General features: G+C 35.4%; 1 protein-coding gene across 1 annotated transcript in view; it reads left to right on the top strand.

The window, feature by feature from the left end:
* The window catches only part of LOC105193746 (laccase-5), a 51,989-nt gene extending 26,173 nt beyond the window's left edge, over positions 1 to 25,816 (top strand). Inside the window, exons 2-10 of the mRNA XM_011158323.3 lie at positions 17,009 to 17,378; positions 17,717 to 18,001; positions 18,206 to 18,479; positions 18,739 to 18,943; positions 19,316 to 19,500; positions 20,186 to 20,381; positions 20,886 to 21,098; positions 21,350 to 21,580; positions 22,207 to 25,816. Of these exons, the coding sequence (XP_011156625.1) occupies positions 17,009 to 17,378; positions 17,717 to 18,001; positions 18,206 to 18,479; positions 18,739 to 18,943; positions 19,316 to 19,500; positions 20,186 to 20,381; positions 20,886 to 21,098; positions 21,350 to 21,580; positions 22,207 to 22,376 (2,129 nt within the window). The 3' untranslated portion in view covers positions 22,377 to 25,816. The remainder of the gene's footprint in view (positions 1 to 17,008; positions 17,379 to 17,716; positions 18,002 to 18,205; positions 18,480 to 18,738; positions 18,944 to 19,315; positions 19,501 to 20,185; positions 20,382 to 20,885; positions 21,099 to 21,349; positions 21,581 to 22,206) is intronic.

Raw genomic sequence — 25,816 nt, 5'->3', positions numbered from 1 at the left:
CTTTGAAATTCATAAAAAAATTTCTTACACGAGTTAAACATTTCTACTATTATTTAATCTTTTTTTTTCTTTCGCAAGAAAAGAACTGATGCTATTTCTATCATATAATATCTTTGCGTAACACGTTTTTGTTAACACAAACGCAAAAAGGGAACATTATAAAAACGTCATAACGTGTATATTTAATATTGTTTGTATATCCGATCTATTTCATCATTCGTAAAATGCAACATACGAATTGACAATTAACGAACGCGTAATTAGCAATCATACTTGCAAGCGATTACAAAAGTGATGCATCCTCTTGACCTGCAGGGCGGGCTAATTTGTACAGGCCAAGGTTTCTATTTAGTAGGTCGTAGAGAAAGGAGTCACTAACCGTGTGCCTTCATTAATTAATTTAATTGCTGTGAGACAAGAACTCGCGCTTCTTTCGCACACATTTTTGTAAAGGGTGTATTGATAACATTTGCTCGCACGCGTTTGCCTGCTTCAATCAATATTACATGACGTATCGTTATTATCGAAGTGCTGATTTTGCTTCCAACATCTACTTGATAAAATTAAAATGACACCGATCAAAAAGTGAAACATTCGATACAAAATGCATGATACAGCTTCAGAACGTCAAGTTTCTCCAGTTCTTTTCCTTGTTTTTTATTACTTTCTGATTTAAGAATTATTTTTTACTTGAAACAAAACGAAATAGAGAATTTTGCGTAGTATTGAATCTTCTTCTTTTATTTAACGTTATAATTACATTAGGAGAGAGTTGCTGAATGCATACCGGTATTTTTAATCGTATCTCTCTTTATTATTTCACATTTTTATTATAAGGAATATTTAGTGACAAAAGTATGAAGTAAATGAGAAATAAGTAAAACAAAAATTTAACATGTTATATTATATTTTGTTTAGTGTGTGGTTAATTTACAATTAATGTTATTTTTTTCTCAATTAATTTAGCTGATAATAATGTAGTCATTTAATTTTATATTATAATTTTTATATTTTCATAAAACAAGATTTATCGTAGAATATTCGGTAGTCATTGTATATACAAATTTACAATTATTATAAAAATTAAATTGATAAAATTAAGTTTCCTAAATCGTATCATCACAAATATTAGTGGAAAAGTAAATATTGTAATAGGTACCGAAGCATGAAGCTATTTTCAAAGCGTTGCATCACATTACAAACGAGGAATATAACAAGAAATAACTCAAGTAGACTACGCATTTGGCAACTCTTTTATACGTATTATACATTTATATTATTTTATTCATACTTTTGTATACATGCTCTTGCGTATATATTTTTTGTTTCTCGCTTTTGTTGAGTTTAAAGTTAAATGACCCTGTCGGATCTTCTTTACGTAACGATTGCGCGCACTCCGAGCGGGCCATTAAGTCGGCGTTAAACGAGATGAAGCCCGAGTACCTTGGGCGCGTGCACTTGACATTGGGCGAGACCGGCGGCGCGCCCGATGTACGGCCTTACGAAACTAGCCCGGTTGCTTTTCTGCCGGTCGTTGACTGCTTAATACCATCCTGTCTTTATCGGTCGAAGAACGGCAGTACCGTACAGCAAGGTCGAAAGATACCGCCGCTTTTTTATTACACACGTCATAACCACGCCGATCAAAAAACCTGCAGATTGAACTATCCGCTTACCACCACGATACTGTATAATTATTTGCGTTCAAACATAACTACCATAAAAAAATTTATTTAAAAAAACACGAGGAATTATTGCCGACACAAATATTCGCAAAGTTCTTTACAATCTAAGCGCGTTGGATGTAAAATCATTTTTGAAAGAAGTATAAATATATGAGTTATAAATATGAAAAGTCAATAAAATATTATCAAAAATCTAATCGTCAGACTTCCTTATTAATATAATGTATAATATATTTCATTAAATTTCTTAAACTATATCTCAATACGCTATATTTATATCTTGAAAATTTTTTTAAATATTTAAGATAGTTTTTTTTTATTGTAGTTATAATAACTATTTGAATCCAACAAAAATACACAGTTACTGTTTTAATTCATGTATGTAGTTCATTATACTGTTATGTGCAAGGATGTATATTTGTGTTATTGTACGATCCGAAAAATACGGTTTCGAGCGAGGTAACATTTTGCGAGTAAAATTCAACGCAAACCTCATTATTAATTGATTATCGAAAGACCGCAGCAGTACGTGTATTCCAATTCGCAAAGGCGAAGGCGAAAGGTAATTTCGCCGGTGAAAACATCATGGATGCAGACGTAAGGAGGAAGTCTATCTGGATCTCCGTGCGAAACAGACCGACTGTACTCTCTATTTCCGAAGCAGCTGTCTCGGGCATCAGTGGTCGAAAACTGTGTCACGCTTTCTGCATCACTTCGCCGCCACGTAGTCAATCGGTCAAATCGAAACAAAATCGATTTTGCGCGGGCGGCTCGAGCGGATCGTCGTGTCGCGGTCGCCTCGAGCGATTGTTGCAAACGAGACTCACCTTTACGAACAGAATCAGAGCTCGAGTTCAACCGTTTTATTAAGCGCGGCGCTGACTTTAAAGCAACCATCTCGTGAAATTTTTCGCTTGTCGTTCTGTCACAAATATGATCTAATTTGTTCAGACATCACTTGTATCGCTAAATAATAATAACTACAGTTAATGTTATTATTTAACGATATAAATCATATTTGAACAAGTTATATCATCTAAGCTAAATTTTATTAAAATAAAAAAAATAGGATATAATTATTTTATCCGAGACAGGTCTCATGTTTAGCGTAGTGTAAAATATGAAATACGAATGTCTTCCTGTGTGTCCAAATGCCTTGCACGCGTAGTCTATCAACTGCAATCTGATCATAATAAAAAGAATTACGCTTCCGTGTACGCTAGTTAAACTTGAAAAACTCACCGATGGCTACTGCGAAGATGATTCTTCGTATTTATGAGTCAGACTGATGATAAATGAGCCTACGTGATGGTATATCAGCTGCGAAAGGGCAGGCTCGTTTATAAAGTGTATTCTTGCGCTGGTTCAATTAATATTTAAGATTAAAAAATATGACAGTACGTTTCAAGAAACAATTAATTATGTACAAGTTACACGTATCCTTTTTCTTTCTCTATAATTTTGTCGTATGTATAAAAGCTTGACGCGCGCTTAGCATTTTTATAAAATGTCAAATGACAATTTTTCAAGAAATTATATTTTTGATTGTATCTCTGATTTTTCTGACTTAATTTTTGCTTGAAAAAATAAGCTTAACAAAGTCCGAATAACTTATAAGTAATAAGTTAATAATTTAAAATTAAAAATTACAGACTAAAATGTTAATTTATGCTTTAAGTAAAATATCTTATTTTTTAATCAAAATTTAAGATTTGATTAACAAGATATTTGAATATATCATAATGTTAAGTTGTGAAAAGTAATGGAATTTTTGAAAACTTTAGAAAAAGAAAAGAATAAGTTAAAATTAGTCAAAAAATATATAATTGATAAAAGAGATACATCCTTATTATAATAATTACAACGAGATAAATTTCATGCGCTAATTCCACATGCATGCGATGCATTTCTATGTCGTAACAACGCGATCGAAACTTTCTGTTTAATCAATGCGCTATGTGTTACAACAGAAATATGTCGCTCGAATGACATTTAGATGCATAAAGCAATCGATATCAGATTATAAGGAGAAGAATAGGGCAAAGAAATTGCACGTCATACTAAATTGATGTAGAGAAATTAATCGCGAGATACCAACACATTATAATTTCGTATGACCTAAAACCAATAATATTATTAATTTGTTCTTGGAAGATTGCTTTCATTTTTGCTTTCTTTTACTGACAAAAAATGGTTCCTTCGTGGAAAGTGTTAGTACATATTGTAATTTTTCATTCATAGGCAGAAGCATAGCCTTTTCGATAAAGAGGAGAAACTTAAATGCTCTAGGGTGAAATTTTTCATAATAATTGTGAACCAAAAAATTTTTTTTCTCAAATAAAAAGCTTGCAGTAAAAAAAATAAGTTCTCTTATATATAAAACATGTAAGATAATAATATAATGGTTGAATATAAAACTTTGTTAAATTTGATTGATTAGGTAGCGTATCATCTTAAGGTAATTAAAGCACAATTTGCAAAAAGTTCGATCAGTTACGTGATCGCCTAAGAAAAATTTTGCCGGCGCCAATAATCGTATCGATCAGCTCCGCGTAATTTCCCGTTTCGCACAGTTTCCATTACATAACGCCTTACCTATAGACAATGTAACCATTATTATGAAATTACGAACTTCCCCCCTGTGAGGAAGGAGGAAAGCGTTTGTCTTTGCATAACTTCGCAACGATTGACGTCGCATTAAATAACGCGATGATGTATTGTACAAAACTTCGGGAAGTATTCCAAACGAACAAATGATACAGCGTAACGCAAGGCTACACATAATTCTCTATAATCAGGGCTCTATTAGGCCTATTCGTTCGCGGACAAAGGACGAGGTAATCTTGCGGAAACAAGAAAACGATCGAACTACCGTTCGTTTCGCCGACGGGCGGGTGAAAATGAGAAAAAGGAGAGAAAGGAGCAGAGTGAGCTTTCTTTCTCGACAAGTGGCAATGACCCAGACGTAACTTGCCATTATGGGATGTATAATTCATACATCGGAGATTTTATCGGAGATCCTATTATATATCCGATAAGAACGTATAATCCGTATTCCCTTCCAGCGAATTATACTCTCTAATATATATACTAACAATAAGATTAGGATGAATAATATTGCTTGCTCTAACTTCAAACAAATAATAGAAATGCTATTGAGTACACCTAAATTATTTAAGTATACTATTTTAAAAACGTAAGATTCAGTAAAAATAAATAATGAGTAAGCAATACATAATTAACAAACAAAAGGAATGAATTTTTTTATAAATTTGAAGGCAATGAAATTTAGATTTGATCTTTTTTTCTTTCTTAGCAAAAAAAATATTAACACACGTTCGATCAATTTGCATAAAATTTGTTAGTGAATAATCTCGAATAAAAATTCTATTAAAAATTATATCTTAATATCGATAGTGTATGGAGGCTAGTTGAGAAATTCGTAAAATGAAAAATTTCGCGCAATGTAGAACGAAAAGAAAACATTATATTATATATAGAGAAAAAGTCAAATGTCGATAATAGATGATATTAGCGTTTGATTACGGTTCTACATGACTGTAATCGATACTTTCTCGCCGCTAACTGATAACGTACGTACTCTCGACTTAAATTATCGTGCGAATTTAATGATGGTTAATAACAATAATGCAGCGATAATGGATCGTCCTAGATACTCCCGCACCTTTACAACAGGTATTTTTACAATTTCCGTCGAGACAGGGAAATTAACCTACGTTTTGTATCTAACTATTCTATTGTAGAAGTAATTATGCCTCTGTCTCCGTTGCTGTTTATTTTAATTATAACTATTTTTGTTTTATTATATATAAAAATTTGTGAAACTTCAATTGAAATAACTGAGTATTTAAACCATATTCATGAAGTAATATATCTAAATTTGTACTTAAACTATTTTTATATTAATAAAAATTGAAAATTTTAGGTGAAATAGTTTTCAAGGATATTTTAGATTTCCTGTGTTATGAATATGTTTTAATGTATTGTGTACAATATTTTCTATTTATTAATAAAAATATTTTTTGTTTTATACTCTTCAACGTATATAATTTATTCTCTATTTATAAAAAGCGCTTGCACAAAAAGAAGATAGATGTCCCATCTAATCTTAACAAAATGAATCATATTTTATCATGCTTTTATTACACAATATACACAATACAGAATATTTGCAGACATGTAAGCACTAAGTATTATTTGGCAATCTTGGTACAAGTAAAGATAAAATTCTCGGTACAAGTAAAGATTAAATTCTCGTGATTTCGCAAGACTGTAGTTCCTTATGAGACATCGCGAATTTTGCTTCAAATTCATAAATTAAACAAATTGTGATTTTATCCTGATACAAATTTAATAACAGTTTTAGTTTTGTAATCAAATTACATTTTAACAATGAATTCGTTGCCTTATGTAATAAATTCATTCTTGATTTTTATATCGCTCTCATATCTTTTATTAAAATCACGTTACCATAACGTATAACTTTTATTTTGTACAGTTTTTTGTTTAATGAACAGAAGCGGAAAGAGCAACGAACGGTAAAGTTCAATGTAATAACGCAATAGCACGGCTGACACTAATTGGCTGGTTCTACTGATGCGCTTGCAATAAAGACGCCAGGCATTGGCTGAGCCAACCAGAAAGATGCATTAGCCGTGCAGTCAAACAACCGTGCAGCGCGACGCGTGCATCTCGCATCGTGATGCAGCGGTATCCTCGGACCAAGACCTTCGCGTCTAGGTGTTCGCCGGGTCTGCGAGCGTGACGTGATTCTCCGTGGCAATTACCTAGCGTCTCTCTCTCTGTATGGGCCGTGTAACAATGTTGCGGCACAAGCCGGTTACTCAAAGAGCTCCTCGTAGGTCGATTTGCAAATAGAGATATGTAACTTATGCACATGTTGTGAATATCAAGATCGTGGCGTTGCGTGGAAACGGAACATGGTTTACCCAATGAGAACGCTTAACGTTATTCATCTGACATTACGCAATGTGAATCCTTTCAGGAAATGCGTTGTAATTGAATAAATTTAAAGACCAGATTACAAGGCGCGATGACATTAACCCTCGAATGCATTATTTTCTCATTTTACATATATGCACATACGAAATTATACATGGTGTTTTATAACGTGTGCGTATAACTTCAGAAATGAATTCAGAACACAAAAATTCACGTACGTACAGTAATTGATCAATTCGGCTTAATTACAAAAACATAAGTGACTGGTATTTTTCGCTTATTACAATATTAATAAAATTAATATATTTCGATAAATGAGCAGAGCAGAGAAAGGAAATTGATCCATGATGTATATAATATAATAATAATATTTTTATTGAATGTATTAGTTAGAGTTTACGATAGAGATTTAAAAGAAACGAATATTAACACGAAATACAATTCAAATATTGTAAATTAACCGCCTACGTTCAATAGGTGAGGCTGTACCTAGAGGGCTGATTCAATGCCTGCCTCGATTAATGTATAAGTTTACGCGTATTCATATAACGTTTAATAATCTCATGAACATTCACATAACGGCATTCATACATTGCTACGCGATTTTTAGCATTTTGGCAAATCGCATGTATCTAGTTACAAGCGGTTTAAAAGCCGAGAAATTGTAGAGAGCGAATATCAGTTGGAATTGTATTGTAACACGAACCCTTTGTTTCATTTTCGTGTTTTAAATTCATTTCTGAGATAATACCCTTGTGTTATGAAACACCCTGTTCATGAAAAATAAAAAGCCGTGTAAACGATTTTATTGTTCAGGGTTTTCCGTCATACTGATTGGTTTTTTCGTTTGTTTTACTTTGTGTTGCGAGACTAGCTGTCTCGGCGTTGATTGAAATTTGACAGCTGTGAAAACGAAATTATGTAATGTCAAAAGTTCTGTAGCGCGCGCCGAAAAGCACACACTAGTTAATATAAAACTGAGATGCATCTTCCCGAATGAATGTTAAGAATGTTACTCAATGAAAAATTTAGAAAGCCCTGAGTGTCTCGAGTCGTGCTATTAAATAACTAGTAAAGGTAAATGAGACATAAAAAATTGGATGAAAATTATGTACCCTGATTGACCGTGCCTTCTGTTGTAATTTGCAGTGCACCATGTACGCGTTATTACTAAAATTTCACTTTCTCCGTTGATCTTAATAACAAAAGGCTTTAACGTAATGACCCGCTCTTTATCATTACTGCAATCAAATTATTTCGTTATTACATTTCACGTACACGCCTCTCAAGTACGATTGCATTCAGATTGTTGGGAAAATTTCACGTTCATGACTAACTGACTCTACATACTCCGCTTTTTCTATATCGCAACGGAACGGAAAATGCAAAAGCGAAGGTCAGCCTTAGTGAAACCTGGAATTGAGCTTAGGTGAATATACGCAAAGGAAATGAAATATTAAAACTTAAAATATTAAAATGTTAAATATTAATTTCAATTATAATTTATTAATTTCAAATTAAATGGAATAATTATGCAATTTTTTAAATCTTTGTGATATTAACAGGAACAAGATTTTCTCTCTTGTACAAATTTCAAATTTATTTAATAATCAAGCGACTGATGGTATCGCGTATTGCACGCTAACAAAATTCAACTAATACGCACATCGAGTTTTGTTCTCCGTATTATTTCATATCTACATCATCTACACCGTATATCTGATGGCGCTTAAATCTCATCTCTCATTTACACGACAACCGACTTGTCGAAATCGAGTGGCTCCTTAATTATAATTATTATCCCATAATAATTATCTTAATCATAATAATCATATAATTTATAATTATCGGTCCTCCGTTCGTCCGAAAAGCGACGGAAGACGAATAAAAGTATCCAGAGATTATCAGTCGCGATAACGGCCGGATGGATATTATATTAGAAACACCGCCGCGCTTGTCGGTAGAAGGGAAAGTCATGGGAATATTTTACGATCGCAATCTATATAACGTGTTAGGCGAGCGGTACTGATAATTATGGTGCTGCGAAAATTACAATGCGTAAACTAGCGTCCGAGTCGGGTCGGCCGAGCCATTCGGTTGGCGTGAAAAAAGTGACTTCTCCGTTCCTCCCTCGATATATCTGCCGATTTCGAGGGTGGAGTTGTAACTTCGTGTCGTGATCTCACCATATGAAAGTACCTTATCGCGAATCGCTCATGCGAACATAAATCGCAGCGTGGGAGATCGAAGGAAACTCGTTGGCTAGATACTTGAACTAGAAATTAGTAGGACGGTTCTGACAATTTTGCCAACCGTGAAATTTATTTCTGTGTACGTGTGTGTGTGTGTGTGTGTGTGTGTGTGTGTGTATGTGTGTGTGTGTGTGCGCGCACGCGTAAATCGGTACTTCCGGCGACGCGGTGGCGGGAGATAAGCCTTTCTCTTATAATGATCGCTCAAGCGAATCATTTATTTAAGTGGTTCGCGATCGTCTTATTTGCGCTACGGAGGCGCTAGGAAAGCAGGTGTTTGCCCGCGGCTAACGCAATCGCGGTAAGGATCTTTACAAACGACGATGAGGATCAAGTGAGAACATTGGCTCCGATGCTCGGTATTAATTATCGATTAATTGCCCGGTCGAGCCAGCGGCGAGGCGTCGGGCAATCGCGTTATCTCGCAGGTCCGCGGGAGATCGTTCGGTAAGTTGGTAACGACTTTATTCCTGTTTCGAGTTGAGATAAATCGCGAGGAAACGAAACGTTGACTTTCGAAGACAGATGAGCAATTAAGAGGAGTTGAGGTGCGAAGTCGATCTCTCGTACTCTTCGATCTCAACTTAGATGAACATTTAGATAAATGAGCGATATACGAGGGAGCTTATTTCCAATATGCGACGAGTCTCTTCTATCATTCTGAACGCATTAAGATCTCTTAAATCGGTCTGGATCGGTGACCACAGTGAGTACAGCTGTTACGACTCTTGCCATTTTCCATCAGCAATTGCAACGCGGTAAGGGCACTTTTCGACACTTTCCCCAAAGATATCTTTCCTCAAAGATATCTTTCACGTCAACGGCAATTACGAGGAGAGATATATCTCTCGTCGCGCTTGATCCTCGGTTTAATAAGAGAAACACACGCGCTCGCTTCTCCACAGCGAATACTTTCAATAATGCGTCGATCGAGCTAGAAATTGACGTACGTTAATGATGAATACGTTCTCCGGAGATAATTTCTCCTATCACGATGCACGTGGCCGCCGCTAACTTTCGTACGTCGTGGATTGTAATTTGAAGCAGAGCTCCGCGTGGTACCGGAAAAAGACGACCCTCCCTCGATTTGCGCCGCAAATCGTTGTTATTACGTCCATTAGCGCAATCGAGGCGGCCTTTACGTGCCGTCATTACGTACCGATCTTAACGCGACCGCTCCTCTTGTCACGTCGACATAATCTCTTTTCCCCGTTTCTCCGTCTTTTACTATCTCTCTCTATTACTCGTTCGCACGAGCATATCGGCACTGTAACGGCGAGAGCAACTCTTAGAGCCGTTCCATAAGATGAGACGAGGGCAAGGACAAGGCCAAGTTTGCGAGCGGATCATCGCACTTTCCATCTTGCGCTCCCTCCGGCTTGTGTGCTTCTCAGCTAGATCTTTTCATGTAACCGCAGATTGCTTCGCAGCTCCCTTGCGATTATATCCTTTTATTTTTCGAGTTTTGCGAAAAAGTTTATCTAAAAATACATCGTTAAATCTGCAACAAAGAACTTACTTTAGTGGCAAAATAAAATTTAATTAAAATTAAAATTGATAAAATCTAATATAAATTAATATTAAATAACTAGTAATATTGTTAATATATTAAAAAAAAAAAAATTACTACAGATTTAATAAAATTCTTAAATAGATTATATAGCTTATTAATTTTTTGTAAATTGTATTTCTTGATCGAAATAATTTAATGAAATTGAGCCTGCGAATATCCTCTGAACATTTTTTGTTCGCGAAACGAGGTCAAAGGACTGCGATCAAGATGCGACATTAAGCGTACTCGACTCGATACCGTCGCATCATAAGCCGACTGCTGGCATTTTATTTGAACTTTCACAAGACGAGTCGCAATCTCGGCCTAGCGACTCCCACGGTAAATATCAATAACACGCATACATGGTGAGAAGAAAATCCGATCTTTCTCAAGGCTGGATTTTTCTCATTCATGACTTTTTACTTAATATAAACGCAATCCTCGGAAGTAAACATATTTCTTCTTCACGCAAACGTTAATCACTTCACACTTTCGTTCTCACTGACATGTACGGAGATGTATCAATAGTTCCGTAAATATGAGAGGCTCGCATGGATCTTTATCTTTCACAATTTGGCACGCGAGCGCTTAACTGCTTGAAAGTGCGCTTTTATTTATCATGCAATTCTGAGATTCCGCTCTCACTTCCTTGTATTTCATTGTTTGCCAAAGATTACTTTTGCGGCTTTTTATCTTTAACTGTAAAATCAAATCTTAAGAGGAAATTATTATTAAAATTAATTTGTTAAAATAATTATTGCTTAAAAGTGATGATAGAAAATATTCAAGATTTGCACATCTTTATTTGATGTGATATCTACTTCGTTCACATTTAATTTTACAGAAATAACACGAACACCCGGTACGTGCGCTTCAAACTCTGCTATATCTTACTACTGCACTATCTTATTACGTGTCTTGTTTGACATTTAGTTGCATTAACTACCGGGAGATCATTAGTTATGCCCGACTCCGTCGCTCCTGATTTTGTTGACGACGATGCACTTACACTTGTAAACGATAATACTCTATTGCTGAGAAGACGTATCAATGAACAAAAATAAAATATCAACAATTATGATATTTTGTGTAATTTTGCGTACTTATTTTGATTCTATCTTGTGCCTTTCTTCACATTATTTATAATTCTTTTCATAAATGTTTTCAAACGCTTTAAATGTATAAGCCATTTTAAAACGCTTGCTCTAATGCTGGAAAGATAATTCAACTTTGTTCGCATGAGAGAAGTGATCAAAATAAAACGTAATAAAATATATTAAAAAGGATATTCTTTGTTCTAAATTATAAAAATTGTAAAAATATTGAAACCGAGTTAATTAAATGGCGTTTTTTTTCAATTCAGTTAAAGTAAGATATCAAAGATAATTAATGGGGCGGGTAACAACACGGTCTCGGAAGGTGGTTTCTGCCGTAAGCGCGTACTTAATCATACACCAGCAAAAATATACATTACACGGGGTGTCAAGTTACACGAAAGAAAGGAAAGAAGGCGTGAAGTGATCGAAGAAAGCGCAACTGAACGGACACGCGCAATCGTGTGTCAAGCAGTCAAAAACGAACTATAGCTTCTGCTCCGATGCTAAAGAGGCAGCTTTAATTCTTTGCAAATAACGGTTCTTTTATAAGACTGAAAGTTGAATGTATCGAAGAAAGTAAGAAAGTGGCGGTCTGTGAGTGGGTGTGCTTTTCATTATTGGAGTGCGAAACTAAAAGACAATATAATAAATGTTTAAATTCAGAAAAGAAATAAATGAACTTTCAAAGAGTTTCCACTCCAATACAACTTACAAAAGTTTTAACAATCTTTACGGCTTACGAGTGTAAGTTAAATGAACGAAAATGCTTAAAAGCAATTCATATAATAATATTTAAATTGTTGCTGTGTGTGATGCTATATATAAAAATGAAAATTATAAAACGATTGAAGGAAGAAACGAAGGAAGGTAGAGGATTTATTCCTCAATGATCCAATTTAATGAGTTTCCTTTGAATGCTTCACCGATTTTCCTAACTACTTTTCTGATGCAAAGACAAGAAGAAAAAGTCGATGGTAATCATGAAAAGTTGCAAAAAACGAAATTATGTAAATAATACGTTACACACGCCGTATATCTTGCGAAGCAATAGCGTATGTTTGTTTTCTGTAATTACACTAGTTCGACATTAAATTAGATGACCAATACTCTCGAAGCTCGAGCTGCAATAGAATACATATAATTATCTCTTTGAAAGTGCGTTTCTCTTGTCGAAGTTTAGCTTATTTCATTCGATATTTACGCTTCGCGACATTTGCTATGGAAAACCTGCAACTTGTTGACGTTCTGCTTTGGTACGTCTATTCACAACCGATCAACTTTACAGCGAATATATCGTAAAGTGTAGAATACGTCAGTTGACGGAGCCTGCAGAAGTTGTTTATTATATCAATAGCGATTAGGGACAATCGCGAAAGCATCGGTCGTACCTCAGGATGTACCGTTACTCGGAAACCGGGTCGAACAATCGTGACAGACGTAAAAATGGCGTGGCGAATTAATTGCCGCGCGAAAGGAGCGGCAGGGCAGCGTGAAAGCGCGATTTTGTCTTACTTAATTCATTGTTTTTTTTTCCCCTTGCACAACCGCGACTTCGCGCTTACGACTGAGTCGTCTTACGACAGTGCCGTCACCCATCCCGCTCGGCATAATGAACTGCCAAGTCGCGAGGGGCGAGTCATTACATGCCCGCATTATGCACTCACTCTAAATCACGCGACCGAACTAGCACGACATTGCCTCATCGCCTTATTGTCATCGTCACGGCGGGCATCCACGTAACGGTTCCTACCGACCGCGCAAGTGGTCCTTTCGCGGCAAAGATTCAGAAATCTTTTGTCTTGGAAGGATCTTTAATAAAAGGATCTTTTTAGTAAAACATGAAAATTTTGAAAAACATTTCAAAAATGTTTTAAGGAACCTGACATTTCTCATCAAAAGATTCAACGTGAAATTTATGATAGAAGGTACACACAATATTTTTTCAATAAATTAGTTTTACATTGTTACATTGTTACGCAATTAAATTGTTTGCTCTAAAATTAAAATATTATGTACTATTAAATTAATTACATCTATATTATAAAATATACATACGTTATTCATACTGTCTTTCTGTAACAGTAGCAATTTTTAAATAGATTTTCAAATCTGTATCTAAGCGTATGATAAAGTCTGCGGTGTATTTTTACATTTCTAATATTGTTTTGCAAGTACTGAATGCAAAATGAATTATTTTGCAATCCGGTATCACGGAAATATATCTTATTAACATAATATTTGTGCAACTGTGCATTATTCAATGAATAATGCTCTCGACAACACGTGGCGAGCTACAGACTCTCCCAGACTGTACCTTGCTAGATGAAAAATTCTTATTTAGATAAACAAGCATGACTTACGGAGCTTGACTTGTACGGTTATAACATCGTTATCGTTACAAAATCATTATTTTGTTAACCAGCGGATAAGCTTCGTAGCATCGACGTTACGCACGACAGTAGCGAATGTAGTAGTGCGCACCGTGACTTTCATCGGGATATAAATCATTCGGCAATCGGAATAGTATTTCTCGTGGTGCGTTACGGTCCGCCGGAAAACGCTGCTCTGACTTCAACGTGATACAGATCGACGTCGATCCGATTTAATCGGGCAGATCACAGAAACTTCTAGTTCAACACGTGTCCCGTTACATCACTCGCCGTATAACGTGTAACGATTTCAATGAAAAAAAAAAAAAAGATTAACGAGCGTACGGCTCGCATTTATACCCCGATGCAATTTCGCAGGATCCGAAACGAGACCGATCGTAGGATTGATCGCTCGCATTAAGTCATTCACGTAATCACGAAATGAATCAGAGTAGAACAATCCGGAACAATGGTTTCTGTCGTCGAGAACAGACAACTATAAATATAAAAAAAAATTCCGTAAAAAAATTTGTGTAACATTTTGAGATATTTAACACTTTTTCTAAAGTGTTACTTCTTAAAAAATGAAAGATATTTAGATATTTTTATAGTCAATTACAAACGTAGAATTTTATTATTTTTATTATTGTAATATCTTTTTGATCAAGACTTATAGTTCAAGACTTATAGTCAAGACTTGTAGTTCTCAGTCATAGAGTTTAGAGTGAGTTGAAGATTATGTACGACTGAGAACCAAATCTCTTGAAAACAAATTATTTTGAAAATTTTTATTGAATTATTTCATTATTATTTTATTAAACTTACAACTTTTACTTTTAACAAATATGTATTATGCACATAATATGAACTATGGTGTTCAAGGTTTTTTTCCGCGGTTGTTTTTCAGTAGCGTCAAAGAGACGCTGCGAAATCATTACGATGGAAGAAAGCGGTTCGCATAAAGCAGTAAGAAAATAGTTTCGCTTGTAAGAACGGTAGGAGATGTCGGTACCACCGCGAAAAAAAAGCGGCGCAAAGTTGTGTTCCAGTAATAATTACATCGAACTCCTTGTTGCAATTATTGGAAAACACTCTTTTCTTTTCTACTAGCGAAGGTCATGAATTTGCGACATCAGCCTACAAATACATAAGTTTTTGCATAAATTGTGATGTGTTACAAAATGTGTTACATTCAAAATACATTTCATATAAAAATAATATTTGATTTTGACACAATTTCTATTTTAGGAGACAAACTAAAAATATTTTTAAAGAGAGCATGTGAAATCTGATTTTAAGGGTAATTTTAAACCCAATATTTTAGAACATTGTTCAATCCGAACTAAGACAGTATAATATTAGCAAAAATCAAATAATTGCTTTAGATCTACATCGTGTAAAGTAAAGTGTTATTGAATCGTTTTTCATCGTATACTTATCCGAGAACGAGCCTTATGATCAATCAGTAAAACATGAAATATATTGGATGTTATACCTTAAAAATCCCACGAGATAAATCTCGGACAGCGGCAACTGATCTTTACTAATAGCGCATTCTATCACAGCATACCTTTGCTGACTTCAAACGTGACTACAATGCACGAGTAGTTTTCTCTTTTTTTCATGTAATTTCATATCAAAGAATCTGATCTGATCATTATGCAATGACGAATTAATAAAAGTACTGTTTGAAAATAATGATATCCAATAACAATTATTTAATAAAATAGAAATCAATCTCGGATATTTAAGAATTGGTAGTTACTATATGTAGATACTGTCATAGAAAATTATCTATGCTATGAATAGAAAGAGAGAGAGAGAAGAGGATAATTTTTTTGAATTTTTAATAATCAATTTTGGAAAAGTATGCTTGTTTTTGAAAAAATGGAAGTTATATTTATTTTAAAGGTATGCATAATTATAAACGGTTTTATATTGATATATTTATTTTACAATAAATAGAAAATAAAATATATGAAAAGCCTGCGAACATTTTAAAATATGTCGAATATGTGGATCACTTCCTAGATTAAGAAGACACGTAAAATCTCTTAAATTACGATCGAGATTTGTATACCTCCTCTCTAAATAAGAATGCCATTTGTATCTGCACAAGAATGTCGGGATTTTATCGAACTTTCACGTCTCGTATTTAAGTGCACTTATTAGACCTAATCTAAATCTGATAATACTGCAAAAAAAACTTAGCTTTCTACTCGAAAATAATTTTCCGCAAATGAATAAATATTGCGCGACTACAAAACACGATGGAAAATTTAGAAGATTTTTGTTTGGCTTGTGCATTGTTGTGAAGTCATTTGAATTGGGCTTCGATTTCGACGTACGTACAGTTTTTCATAAATTTGCCGGAAATTGAAACTCTATTAAGCGTAATACGTAACGAGTCGAAATTACTATAGTCAAACTTTTCTTGCTTCTTCTGCATCGTATGCTCACACGACTAATCGATGCCGGAATAGAAACAGAAAGACGGCTAATGATAGAGTTACGACATCGTTCGTAGCTTACGACAAAATAATGATATATCACACGCTGGTCGTACAAAATTCACGAGTAACGAGAAACTTATTTCGCAAGTTAGCAATCCACTGTATCACTGGTAGAAGAATAAGTGCCTAGATACGAGTTCTATTTTATATCTTTCGTTGCTTCTCATTTAGGTTTTCCTGGAAAGCTATTTTCTAATTCTAATTGAGTTAATTTATCTATAAAACGGATAGCTAGCAGAACTTGCAAATTATTGCTAAGATAAAAAAAAAGAATTCAGGAAAAATAATGTTCCGAAATCGCTAATAACTCTTACGCGTAACGTTCTGAAAATAGACATCCAAAAATATTAATGACATTTATTTCTTTATAATGTTTGATAAAACGCCTGTATTGTCTTTAGTAACATAACGATTAAACATTGAATTTGAATAATTTTATGAGTACGACGTAAGCTCATATAACTTTCTTAGTAACATCCAACACTTTCGTGTTAACGTACATATTAATTGTACCTAAACCTCTTGTGAATTTTCGTTTTTATTCGAATGTTATATAGTTGTTGCCGATCAAGTAGCATCAGCCCAGTCATCGTCGGCCTTTTGGAGTCCCACCCTCAAAACCGACCTTTTCTCTCAGGACAATAGCGCAACTTTCTTCCCTACGGCACATGGTCTGGTGCAAACCCACCCAAGTGCCGGAGGGTTCCGTAGTGGTTTCGGTGGGATCGACAACCTCGGTAGTCGAGGAGTGACGATAAGGCCGCCGAGGACGCGACCTCTCGATTATAATGAACGCGCCACCGCCGAATTGCGCCGAAATCCGTCGCTCTCATCGCCTGATGAGTGCGCTCGCGCCTGCCGTGAAAGCGAGCCTCCCAGGATATGCTATTATCATTTCACACTCGAGTATTACACCGTACTCGGCGCGTAAGTACATATTTCCTACAAAATATCTCGATTAACGATGGAAGCTGTAAAAGAGCGACTGTACGTGTTTCTTTGCTATAATAAATTGAAATTTATTACATTGTTTTGTATTTATAAATTTATTTTATGAATATAAAATAAATTGTTTTTATTATATGCACAAATTTTTATTAATCGAGAAGATTTATTTTTGGGGAACAACATGAATTCTTATTAGCAGAAAATGTAGTTGAATTTAAGCTGCTCTATATATTATATTTATATAGAGTTACTATGGGGATATATGAATTGCTTAACTTTCTTCATCAGTATTGTGTAAACTTGACATAAATTTTCAGAGCGTGTCAAGTATGCACACCGAACGCTACCAACTCCGTGTGGAGCGAATGTCAGTGTGTTTTGGCGGACGGAGTGGAGCGAGGTATCCTGACCGCGAACAGGATGATCCCTGGACCTAGCATTCAGGTTTGCCAGGGTGACAAAGTCGTTATTGATGTGGAAAATCACATAGAAGGAATGGAAGTCACGATTCACTGGCACGGTGTGTGGCAAAGAGGGTCTCAGTATTACGATGGTGTACCTTACGTGACACAGTGCCCAATTCAAGAGGGTAATACGTTCAGGTACGCGATCTTACTTTTAATATAATAAATATCAGTAAATAGAACCAATTATCGAAAAAATATCTTAATAAACTTATACTTTTCAAAATTTAAATTCAGCTTTATACATATACGGTATACCTATTTCTCAATACATGTATCATGAAATTTATGTAATAATTTTATTAATGATTTATAAATAAAATAATTATATGGCATATGAAGGTATCAATGGACAGCCGGAAATGAGGGCACACATTTCTGGCATGCTCACACTGGCATGCAAAAGATAGATGGTCTCTATGGAAGCATAGTAATCCGACAGCCACCGAGTAAAGATCCCAATAGCAATCTGTACGATTATGATTTAACCACGCACGTGATACTCATCAGTGACTGGTTCCACGAGAGCGCCGTCGAGCGTTTCCCCGGCCGCCTTGCAGTCAACACCGGTCAAGCACCTGAAAGCGTGCTGATCAACGGGAAAGGTCAATTCAGGGTACGTCACAGGATATTAATTCATTCTGAATGGAGAACAATATTATCTAACGTTATTAGACAAGCACATCTCAATTTATGATTTGTGATAGAAACCTTTTTAAAGATTTGTATTCTTGTGTATAAACAAATTTAATAATAATTTATATTTTCCAAACGCAATATAAAAATTGCAAAAACTGCAAAAGTCACTGTACGTTATATAGTTATTGATATTTTTTATTTTCCAATATTTTAATAGCTTGTATTTTTTATTGCAGGATCCTAATACCGGTTTTATGACAAACACTCCTCTCGAAGTGTTCACGATAACTCCGGGTCGTCGTTATCGATTCCGATTGATTAATTCATATGGATCAGTATGCCCCGCCCAAATTACATTCGAGGGTCACACTCTCACGGTTATCGCCACCGATGGTGAAGCAGTGCAACCAGTACAAGTTAATACTATTATTTCATTCTCAGGTAAAGCAACTAATCTAAATTTATTATAACTTCTTTATTAAAATTAAATGATTATTAAATAATTTATGAGGGTAGGCAAAAAAATATTGAGAACATGAACTTTATGATGTTTGAACATTTAAAAGAAATCAAATGTGCTGAAGTATATTATAAATGCACAAACTGAATAATAAATTAAAATGTTATTTGACAAATAATTAATTCAATTAAATACTTGATTGAAAAATTATTTTAAAAACAATCACTTATACGACAGGCTCTATTGGACACAATTAACGCCTTAATGGCGCATTCCTCACAAAGTCGATTAAAACTTAATCTCAAAAGTTGTCATCCAGAGCTAAGTGTCGTCAATTTTACATTCTCTCTTAGGTGAACGTTACGATTTCGTCATAAATGCCGATCAGCCTGTCGGTGCTTATTGGATCCAACTTCGTTCTCTCGGAGAATGCGGAATTCCGCGATCGCAGCAGCTAGCTATTCTTCGATATGCTCGTGGTCCTTATCAGCCATCTACTTCACCACCGACGTATGACTTCGGTCTTCCTCAGGGCGTTGTAAGTATAAATTTATTTACTAGGGATCATCTAAAATCATGCACCATGTTATATACAGTTTAATAAAAACTAAAGATTAAATTTTTCGCATAAAATCTGCACGAATAAAACAAACAGAAAGAACTCGCGTATAGCTTCAAAAAATGATATAATTTTTTTATTTAAATTTTTATTTAAATATTGTATGTTAATTATAAGATATCAATTTTAATATATGAGTCGTATTGAATATGTATAAATGTATAAATGTAAACAGAGTAGGAAAAAACATTTGAATGTTATCTCCAAACGATACAATAGAGAACTTCCCAATCTACATCCGTTATAGAAGGAAAGATGTGTAAATATTTAAAAGTATCACAGAACAAAAGAATTTTTGATGAATTGAAATCTTTTTATTTGAAAGAGAGCTTTATTAAATAATACTAAATTCAGAATACATTAATGAAATAATTAATGCAGTTACATCATAAGTGAAGATATACATTTATATACTTCTAATAATATATTGTACGTCTGCATTGTAGAATGCGCTTTGTATTTTCAGATATTAATTGTAAAAAAGTTAATTGTGCATATAATGTAAGATTAATAATAAAATTTTCGACTATTAAACTTAAGAAGCATCTTAATAAATTAGTAAAGATCAAAACTCAAAGATTAAATTTTTATCTCTTCTCTTTAGGTCCTGAATCCTCTGGATGCTATTTGCAACCGGCCGCGCGAGGATGCGATTTGCGTGAGTCAACTGAAGAACGCCCGCCACATCGATAAGGGTCTTCTTCAGCAACGCCCTGACGTGAAGATCTTCCTGCCATTCCGCTTCCTGTTCTACAGACCAGAAGAGGTCTTCCAGCCACAGACCTACAATCGCTTCCTCGGTAAGAAAACGCTAATAGCTGTCTTAATTCGCAAAAAGGAAGCAAACGCATCACGCGATGAATGCGTTTGATTTTCGCTTGGCGTAGACAAGTACTTCTTGGGCTTTCTTAGAAAAGCTGTGCCCCTTTAAAAAGGGATATAAGCATGCGTTGCATGCAATATCTTCGGTGATTTCTAAAGCTGTAATTACGCGGAGTACTTTGCTAGGTACTTAGCGAGAAATATTCATTATACATTTTTTTTCTAGACAATTTGACTCGATAATATAGCTCGATAAAATACAAATCACTTGTGTTTGTAATATCGAAATATAAAATGTTACGTAATCATCGTCTTATTTTTTTTATTAATTTAAACTTTTTTAAAGTTTCTTAATAAAATTGTGCAACTTTTTTTGCGATTTTGCTCAACTTTCAAACTCTTTCGCTTCAAGATAATCCTCATTTAACCCTCACTTAATACAGGAAGAATATAATCACTATATAATTCCGGTGTGTTCATAGTTGCGCCGACCGGCGACCATGTGATTTCACTCGTGGACGAGATCTCGTTCACATTCCCACCGGCACCTCCGCTCTCACAGATCGATGACATCCCACCTGAACAATTCTGTAACGGTGATAATAGGCCAGCTGATTGCGGCGCCAACTGCATGTGCACGCATCAGGTCGACATTCCGTATAACGCGGTCGTCGAGGTGGTTCTCGTAGACGAAGGTATGTACACCACAAACACTACGATTACCATACTCGCTGTCTTCAGGCTATTTCGGTATGGAACCGAAAGGTATAGTGTTCAACTTCAAAGAAATAGCGTCAAAAAATAAAAAAAATTTTAATCTTATTTTTGAGCGTACAATTTCTCTTTTGTTATAATACAATTTTTTATCGTGAGAAATGTATTTTAATCGTATTAATGTTATGAAGTCTATATATCCTTTTAATCTTTCGTGTACGATCGATTGCAGTACAACAGCCCAACTTGTCGCATCCCTTCCACTTGCACGGATACGCGTTCAACGTGGTTGGTATCGGCCGTTCTCCCGATAGGAACGTAAAGAAAATCAATTTGAAGCACGCCCTCGATCTCGATAAGCGAGGTCTCCTGCACAGAGAGTTCAACCTGCCCCCCGCTAAGGATACCATTGCCGTTCCCAACAACGGTTACGTCATCTTCCGCTTCCGCGCGGACAATCCGGGTAAGTTAACAAGGACAATTGAAAACTTCTCGCGCGATAGTCCGATGAGATGCAAACGGCTTCCGTTTGCAGCTGCTCGCATAATTGCGAAAGTTTGTACGGCACATTTGCATGCGCTGACCTACCTACTGTTGTATGTTTTATCTAACTATACTGTGTCTAATGTGTCCGGTTGACTTCATACCGACTTGACGGTTTTAGAGATGACTGTTTTAGAGATGACGGTTTTAGAGATGACCGCAAATAAATATTTAGTAACAAAAGCTATTGGCAAAACTATTTTTGTGGAAAACAAAAATTGCTGGGTAATGATTTAAAAAATTTTTAATATTTTAAATAGATCGTAACGCATGATAAAGAATTGAAGTTTATAAAACAAAATTGTTGATATGTGCTCGTGAAGCTAATACAAAATTAATACCACGACATTAATACAACAGGATGAATTATTATAATGGTAATTTTACTTTTATTAAATTACAGGAATTTAGTTTAAAAAATTCGTTATTACTCTCACTACAAGTTTTATTATCGCAAACTTTCTATTGCGACATAAAATAATCGCTCTGTTTAACGCTGATTTTTTTAATATCACAAGCAGAAATTAACAGCCAGTTTCTTTATAGGATACTGGCTGTTCCATTGCCATTTCTTATTCCACATACTGATTGGCATGAATCTGATCCTGCACGTGGGAACGCATGGGGATCTGCCACCGATACCGCCGAACTTCCCGACCTGCGGTGATCATTTGCCGCCCATCACACCACCGCTGTCGCTAAGCGCGTTCCATTGATGTGTGAGCGATGAGTTCAGAAACTAAGAGAGGGAGAGACGCTCCAAAGTCCATACTTGTAGCATATTCCTGTAAAGTAGAGAGCCTGTAATATTGATTTCTTTTTTTTTTTTTTCAACTACGCAATCTCGTCAGCTGTTCTCGAGAGTGTGCTCTCGGCTCGAGAACAGCAATCGATCGGGCGAGGAATCCGACGAGTGTCGACCCGCTGCCTCGCGAGAGCGGTTAAAAGCGAAAGAGACGATGAGGAAAGTCAAGATGATGAGGAGACCCGCGAGGCAACGGGTTAACAAAAGGCGATCGACGCCCTGCTGGGCGTCGCGAAGCGACGAACGTTCTCAGAGGTAACGATGACTTTAACGTTGAAAGATAATGTTGACGGCAGTTGATAATTTATTGTGTTCCAGATGCTTCACCCATCACTGTCATTTATGCTATGTTTATTACGCGTCTTCTTACATTGCTATGAAACTTTTTTGCCGTTCATGATTCGCGATCGTAAAATTCAGTTATCTATTTCGCTATAAAGCATACTGCGGGAAATGTTTGGCTTTATCTTCCAAAGAACATCTGTATACGTAGGCTGTATCCGTGTAACTGCAACGACGAATCGGCAAATGCCGATGTGGCGAGTGAAGCATCTCAGCGGGAAACGTACAAACGTTACTGGCTAACGTTTGTAACGCTCTGTAAATAATGTAGAAATAGTCACTACACTTAACGAGATATTAATGTGGGAGTAACGGGATACGTAGCATAAGAGGGGCATCACCGAGAAGTTGTGATGACGGTCCGGATAAAGGATTATCATTAGGATAAATGCCCTTCCAATAGGCTGGATCTGTACGATCGTCGAAATCCGCAACTATCCAAATTATTTAAAAGGACCTTGTTGTATCAACTTCGAAACCATCACAGAGATAAAAATTTAACTTTTACGCACATTGAACATAATATTTATTTAAGCTAATAACAATTAACTTTTTATTAACTATGAAACATTTGACTTTATTTTTATTGATCAATCATCATTGCGACTACGTCATGCTTATGCTTATTCGTCATATAACAACTTTGTGTAACATGCGATTAATCGTGATTACAAATGGTGACGAGTTTCCTCTCGACAGATCCAGGCTCTTAAAACAGTCTCTTAGTTAGGAAGTGAATTCGCACTTGTGCTGCGAACAACCCGAAATCGCGCGTTTCTGTCAGCCTAAAATTAGATCGATGAAAGCAGATTAATATCGGCGCGATTATTCAAATTTTACATAAAGACTTATCAAGCATATCATAACAATATCCAAATTGCGACGATATCATCAATGACTAGCGTTCTTCTCGCGGCTACATCAGCGTACATCAATACATCAACGCGCTATTTATTATTTCACCTTCTGTTCACGTTATTTTACAAAATCCGGCAAATTGATCTGTCTCGAAGGCACAGGCTGACATGTTATCATTAGTGTATCGCGCAACAATAGTTGTACGTTTATTCATGGTGCCTCAATTTTTTTATAGAAAATACGTTTATACGCAACTCACAATTAACGCTTAAATCGTTCGGTCATATATATATATATATACGGTATACAAATACGGAAACATTACCGAGATACAAGAAATAATCGCACACGCGCGTGCGTCGTGCCTTACATATCTGTAGATAATTTTTCCCTGGTATATTTCGCTAAATACGTTCGACAGGATCACCGAGACACGAAACACTCAATAGCGTAATCGTGAAATGCAACGTAACTCGTCGGCTTGATGCAAAAGAGATGTAGCGTGGATTAGCGAATTTTTCAGTTGGTATTGCCAAGAGAAGAGAGAGATCCACTTTTTAACTATCACAAAAATAAGAAAATAAAAAAGAAGTAATTTATAACCATTTAACGTAGAGATATTTTTTCATAAACCATTAGTAGAGCTAGGATATAAGAAATACATAATTTTTGTACAGTGTACGCGCGAAGTCTTCTCGTCAATGTGAACAATGTACCAACTGAAAAATCATCCTCCTTTTTTTTTAAATCGTAATCCTTTTGCATGGAACTATCGAGTTGTGCTGAACGTGCGTTGTTGCTTTCTCGAGTCGGCCGTTCGCTTTCTCGCCTCAGCAAAGGAGAACGTTCCTGGGATTAAGAAGCACGATTTAAAGACCGTGCAAAAAGCCGACGCGATGTGAGAGCGAGAGGATGTATCTTCGATACTATCAGTCGAGGCGGTCGGCTTCGGAGACTGTGACAGTATACGTCGATTTATTTTGAATAGACGTGGATAAAACGGCTTTATGGGATAGCAAATATACGCTGTTTTTTTTTTAACTATACTCTTTTTATTCTTAGGAAATATAGTTGAAAAGAGATATCAAGGAGAAACGTACCTGCCGTTTAATTAAATGTATTACGAGCACGTTGATTCTGCGTTTTCTCGTGAGCGAATCTAAAATTCAATGGCTCACTCATGGTGCAACGATAAACAGAGTGATTTCATCGTCGACGATCAATCATGATTCATCATTCGCAGACAATGAGGAATGCAGGACACTTAAATCGAGTTAATTCATCTTCGGTGCAGAGACAATCATGATATTCGTATTGTTACATATTGTTAGGGCTAATCAGATTAACCGCAACATTGATACATCGGCGCTCTTAGTGATGAATCTTTAATAATTATTATGATCAATTAGTAGGTATTATAAGATTACTAAAACACGATTATGACCAATTATATCATTCGGAAACCTCATGTATATCTCGGTACGTTCGTACATCGCATTTTCAGAAAGTTGTGGAGTACTAATCAAACTTTCGGGGACAGCTAAAAAACTATATACATGATAATACTACTGTCTTACAAATTATATATTCATTTCTTATGTCGTGCACTTCTTAGGCTGTGCACTTGAAATATTTTCACTGCAAAGAATTTCATGTAACTTTCCTATACATAATAATTTTCTTATTGATTTCAAAAATTTTTTCTATTGACTATAATTTTTGTAGATAAAAATCCAAAACGTACACGCAAATTGTCATCCAGTTAATTATTCAATTCGAAAATTTCTGATTTTACTAAAATTTTAATAAAGAAAAGTCAATCAATTATTTTGTGATTAACTTTTCGAGCAGGTACATTGATCGTTGTAAATATTGTAATACTGAAAATTTTCTAGTATTCCTGTAGCTAGTAATATCGGTTTTTCCCTTGTCCCCCCCCTCCCGTGCAATTATTCATGTAATTAAACCCGTATAAATATTGTCAGTTACCATCCGTAAGCATATATGAGTTTTCGTGTTTTATATGGAGTATTTAAGCGAGAGTTATATGCATCGTGTACGTGTAGGCGTATGCAAGTCTATTGCTACGGACAATTCAATCGTATTTTATTCTAAAAATGTATTTTTAATAATAAATCGTTTTTAAAAATA

The sequence above is a fragment of the Solenopsis invicta genome, chromosome 2 (assembly GCF_016802725.1).
Source record: "Solenopsis invicta isolate M01_SB chromosome 2, UNIL_Sinv_3.0, whole genome shotgun sequence".
In the NCBI taxonomy this organism is placed as follows: domain Eukaryota; kingdom Metazoa; phylum Arthropoda; class Insecta; order Hymenoptera; family Formicidae; genus Solenopsis; species Solenopsis invicta.
The sequence above is the reverse complement of the archived record's forward strand: the minus strand, read 5'-3'. Positions and strand labels throughout refer to the sequence as shown.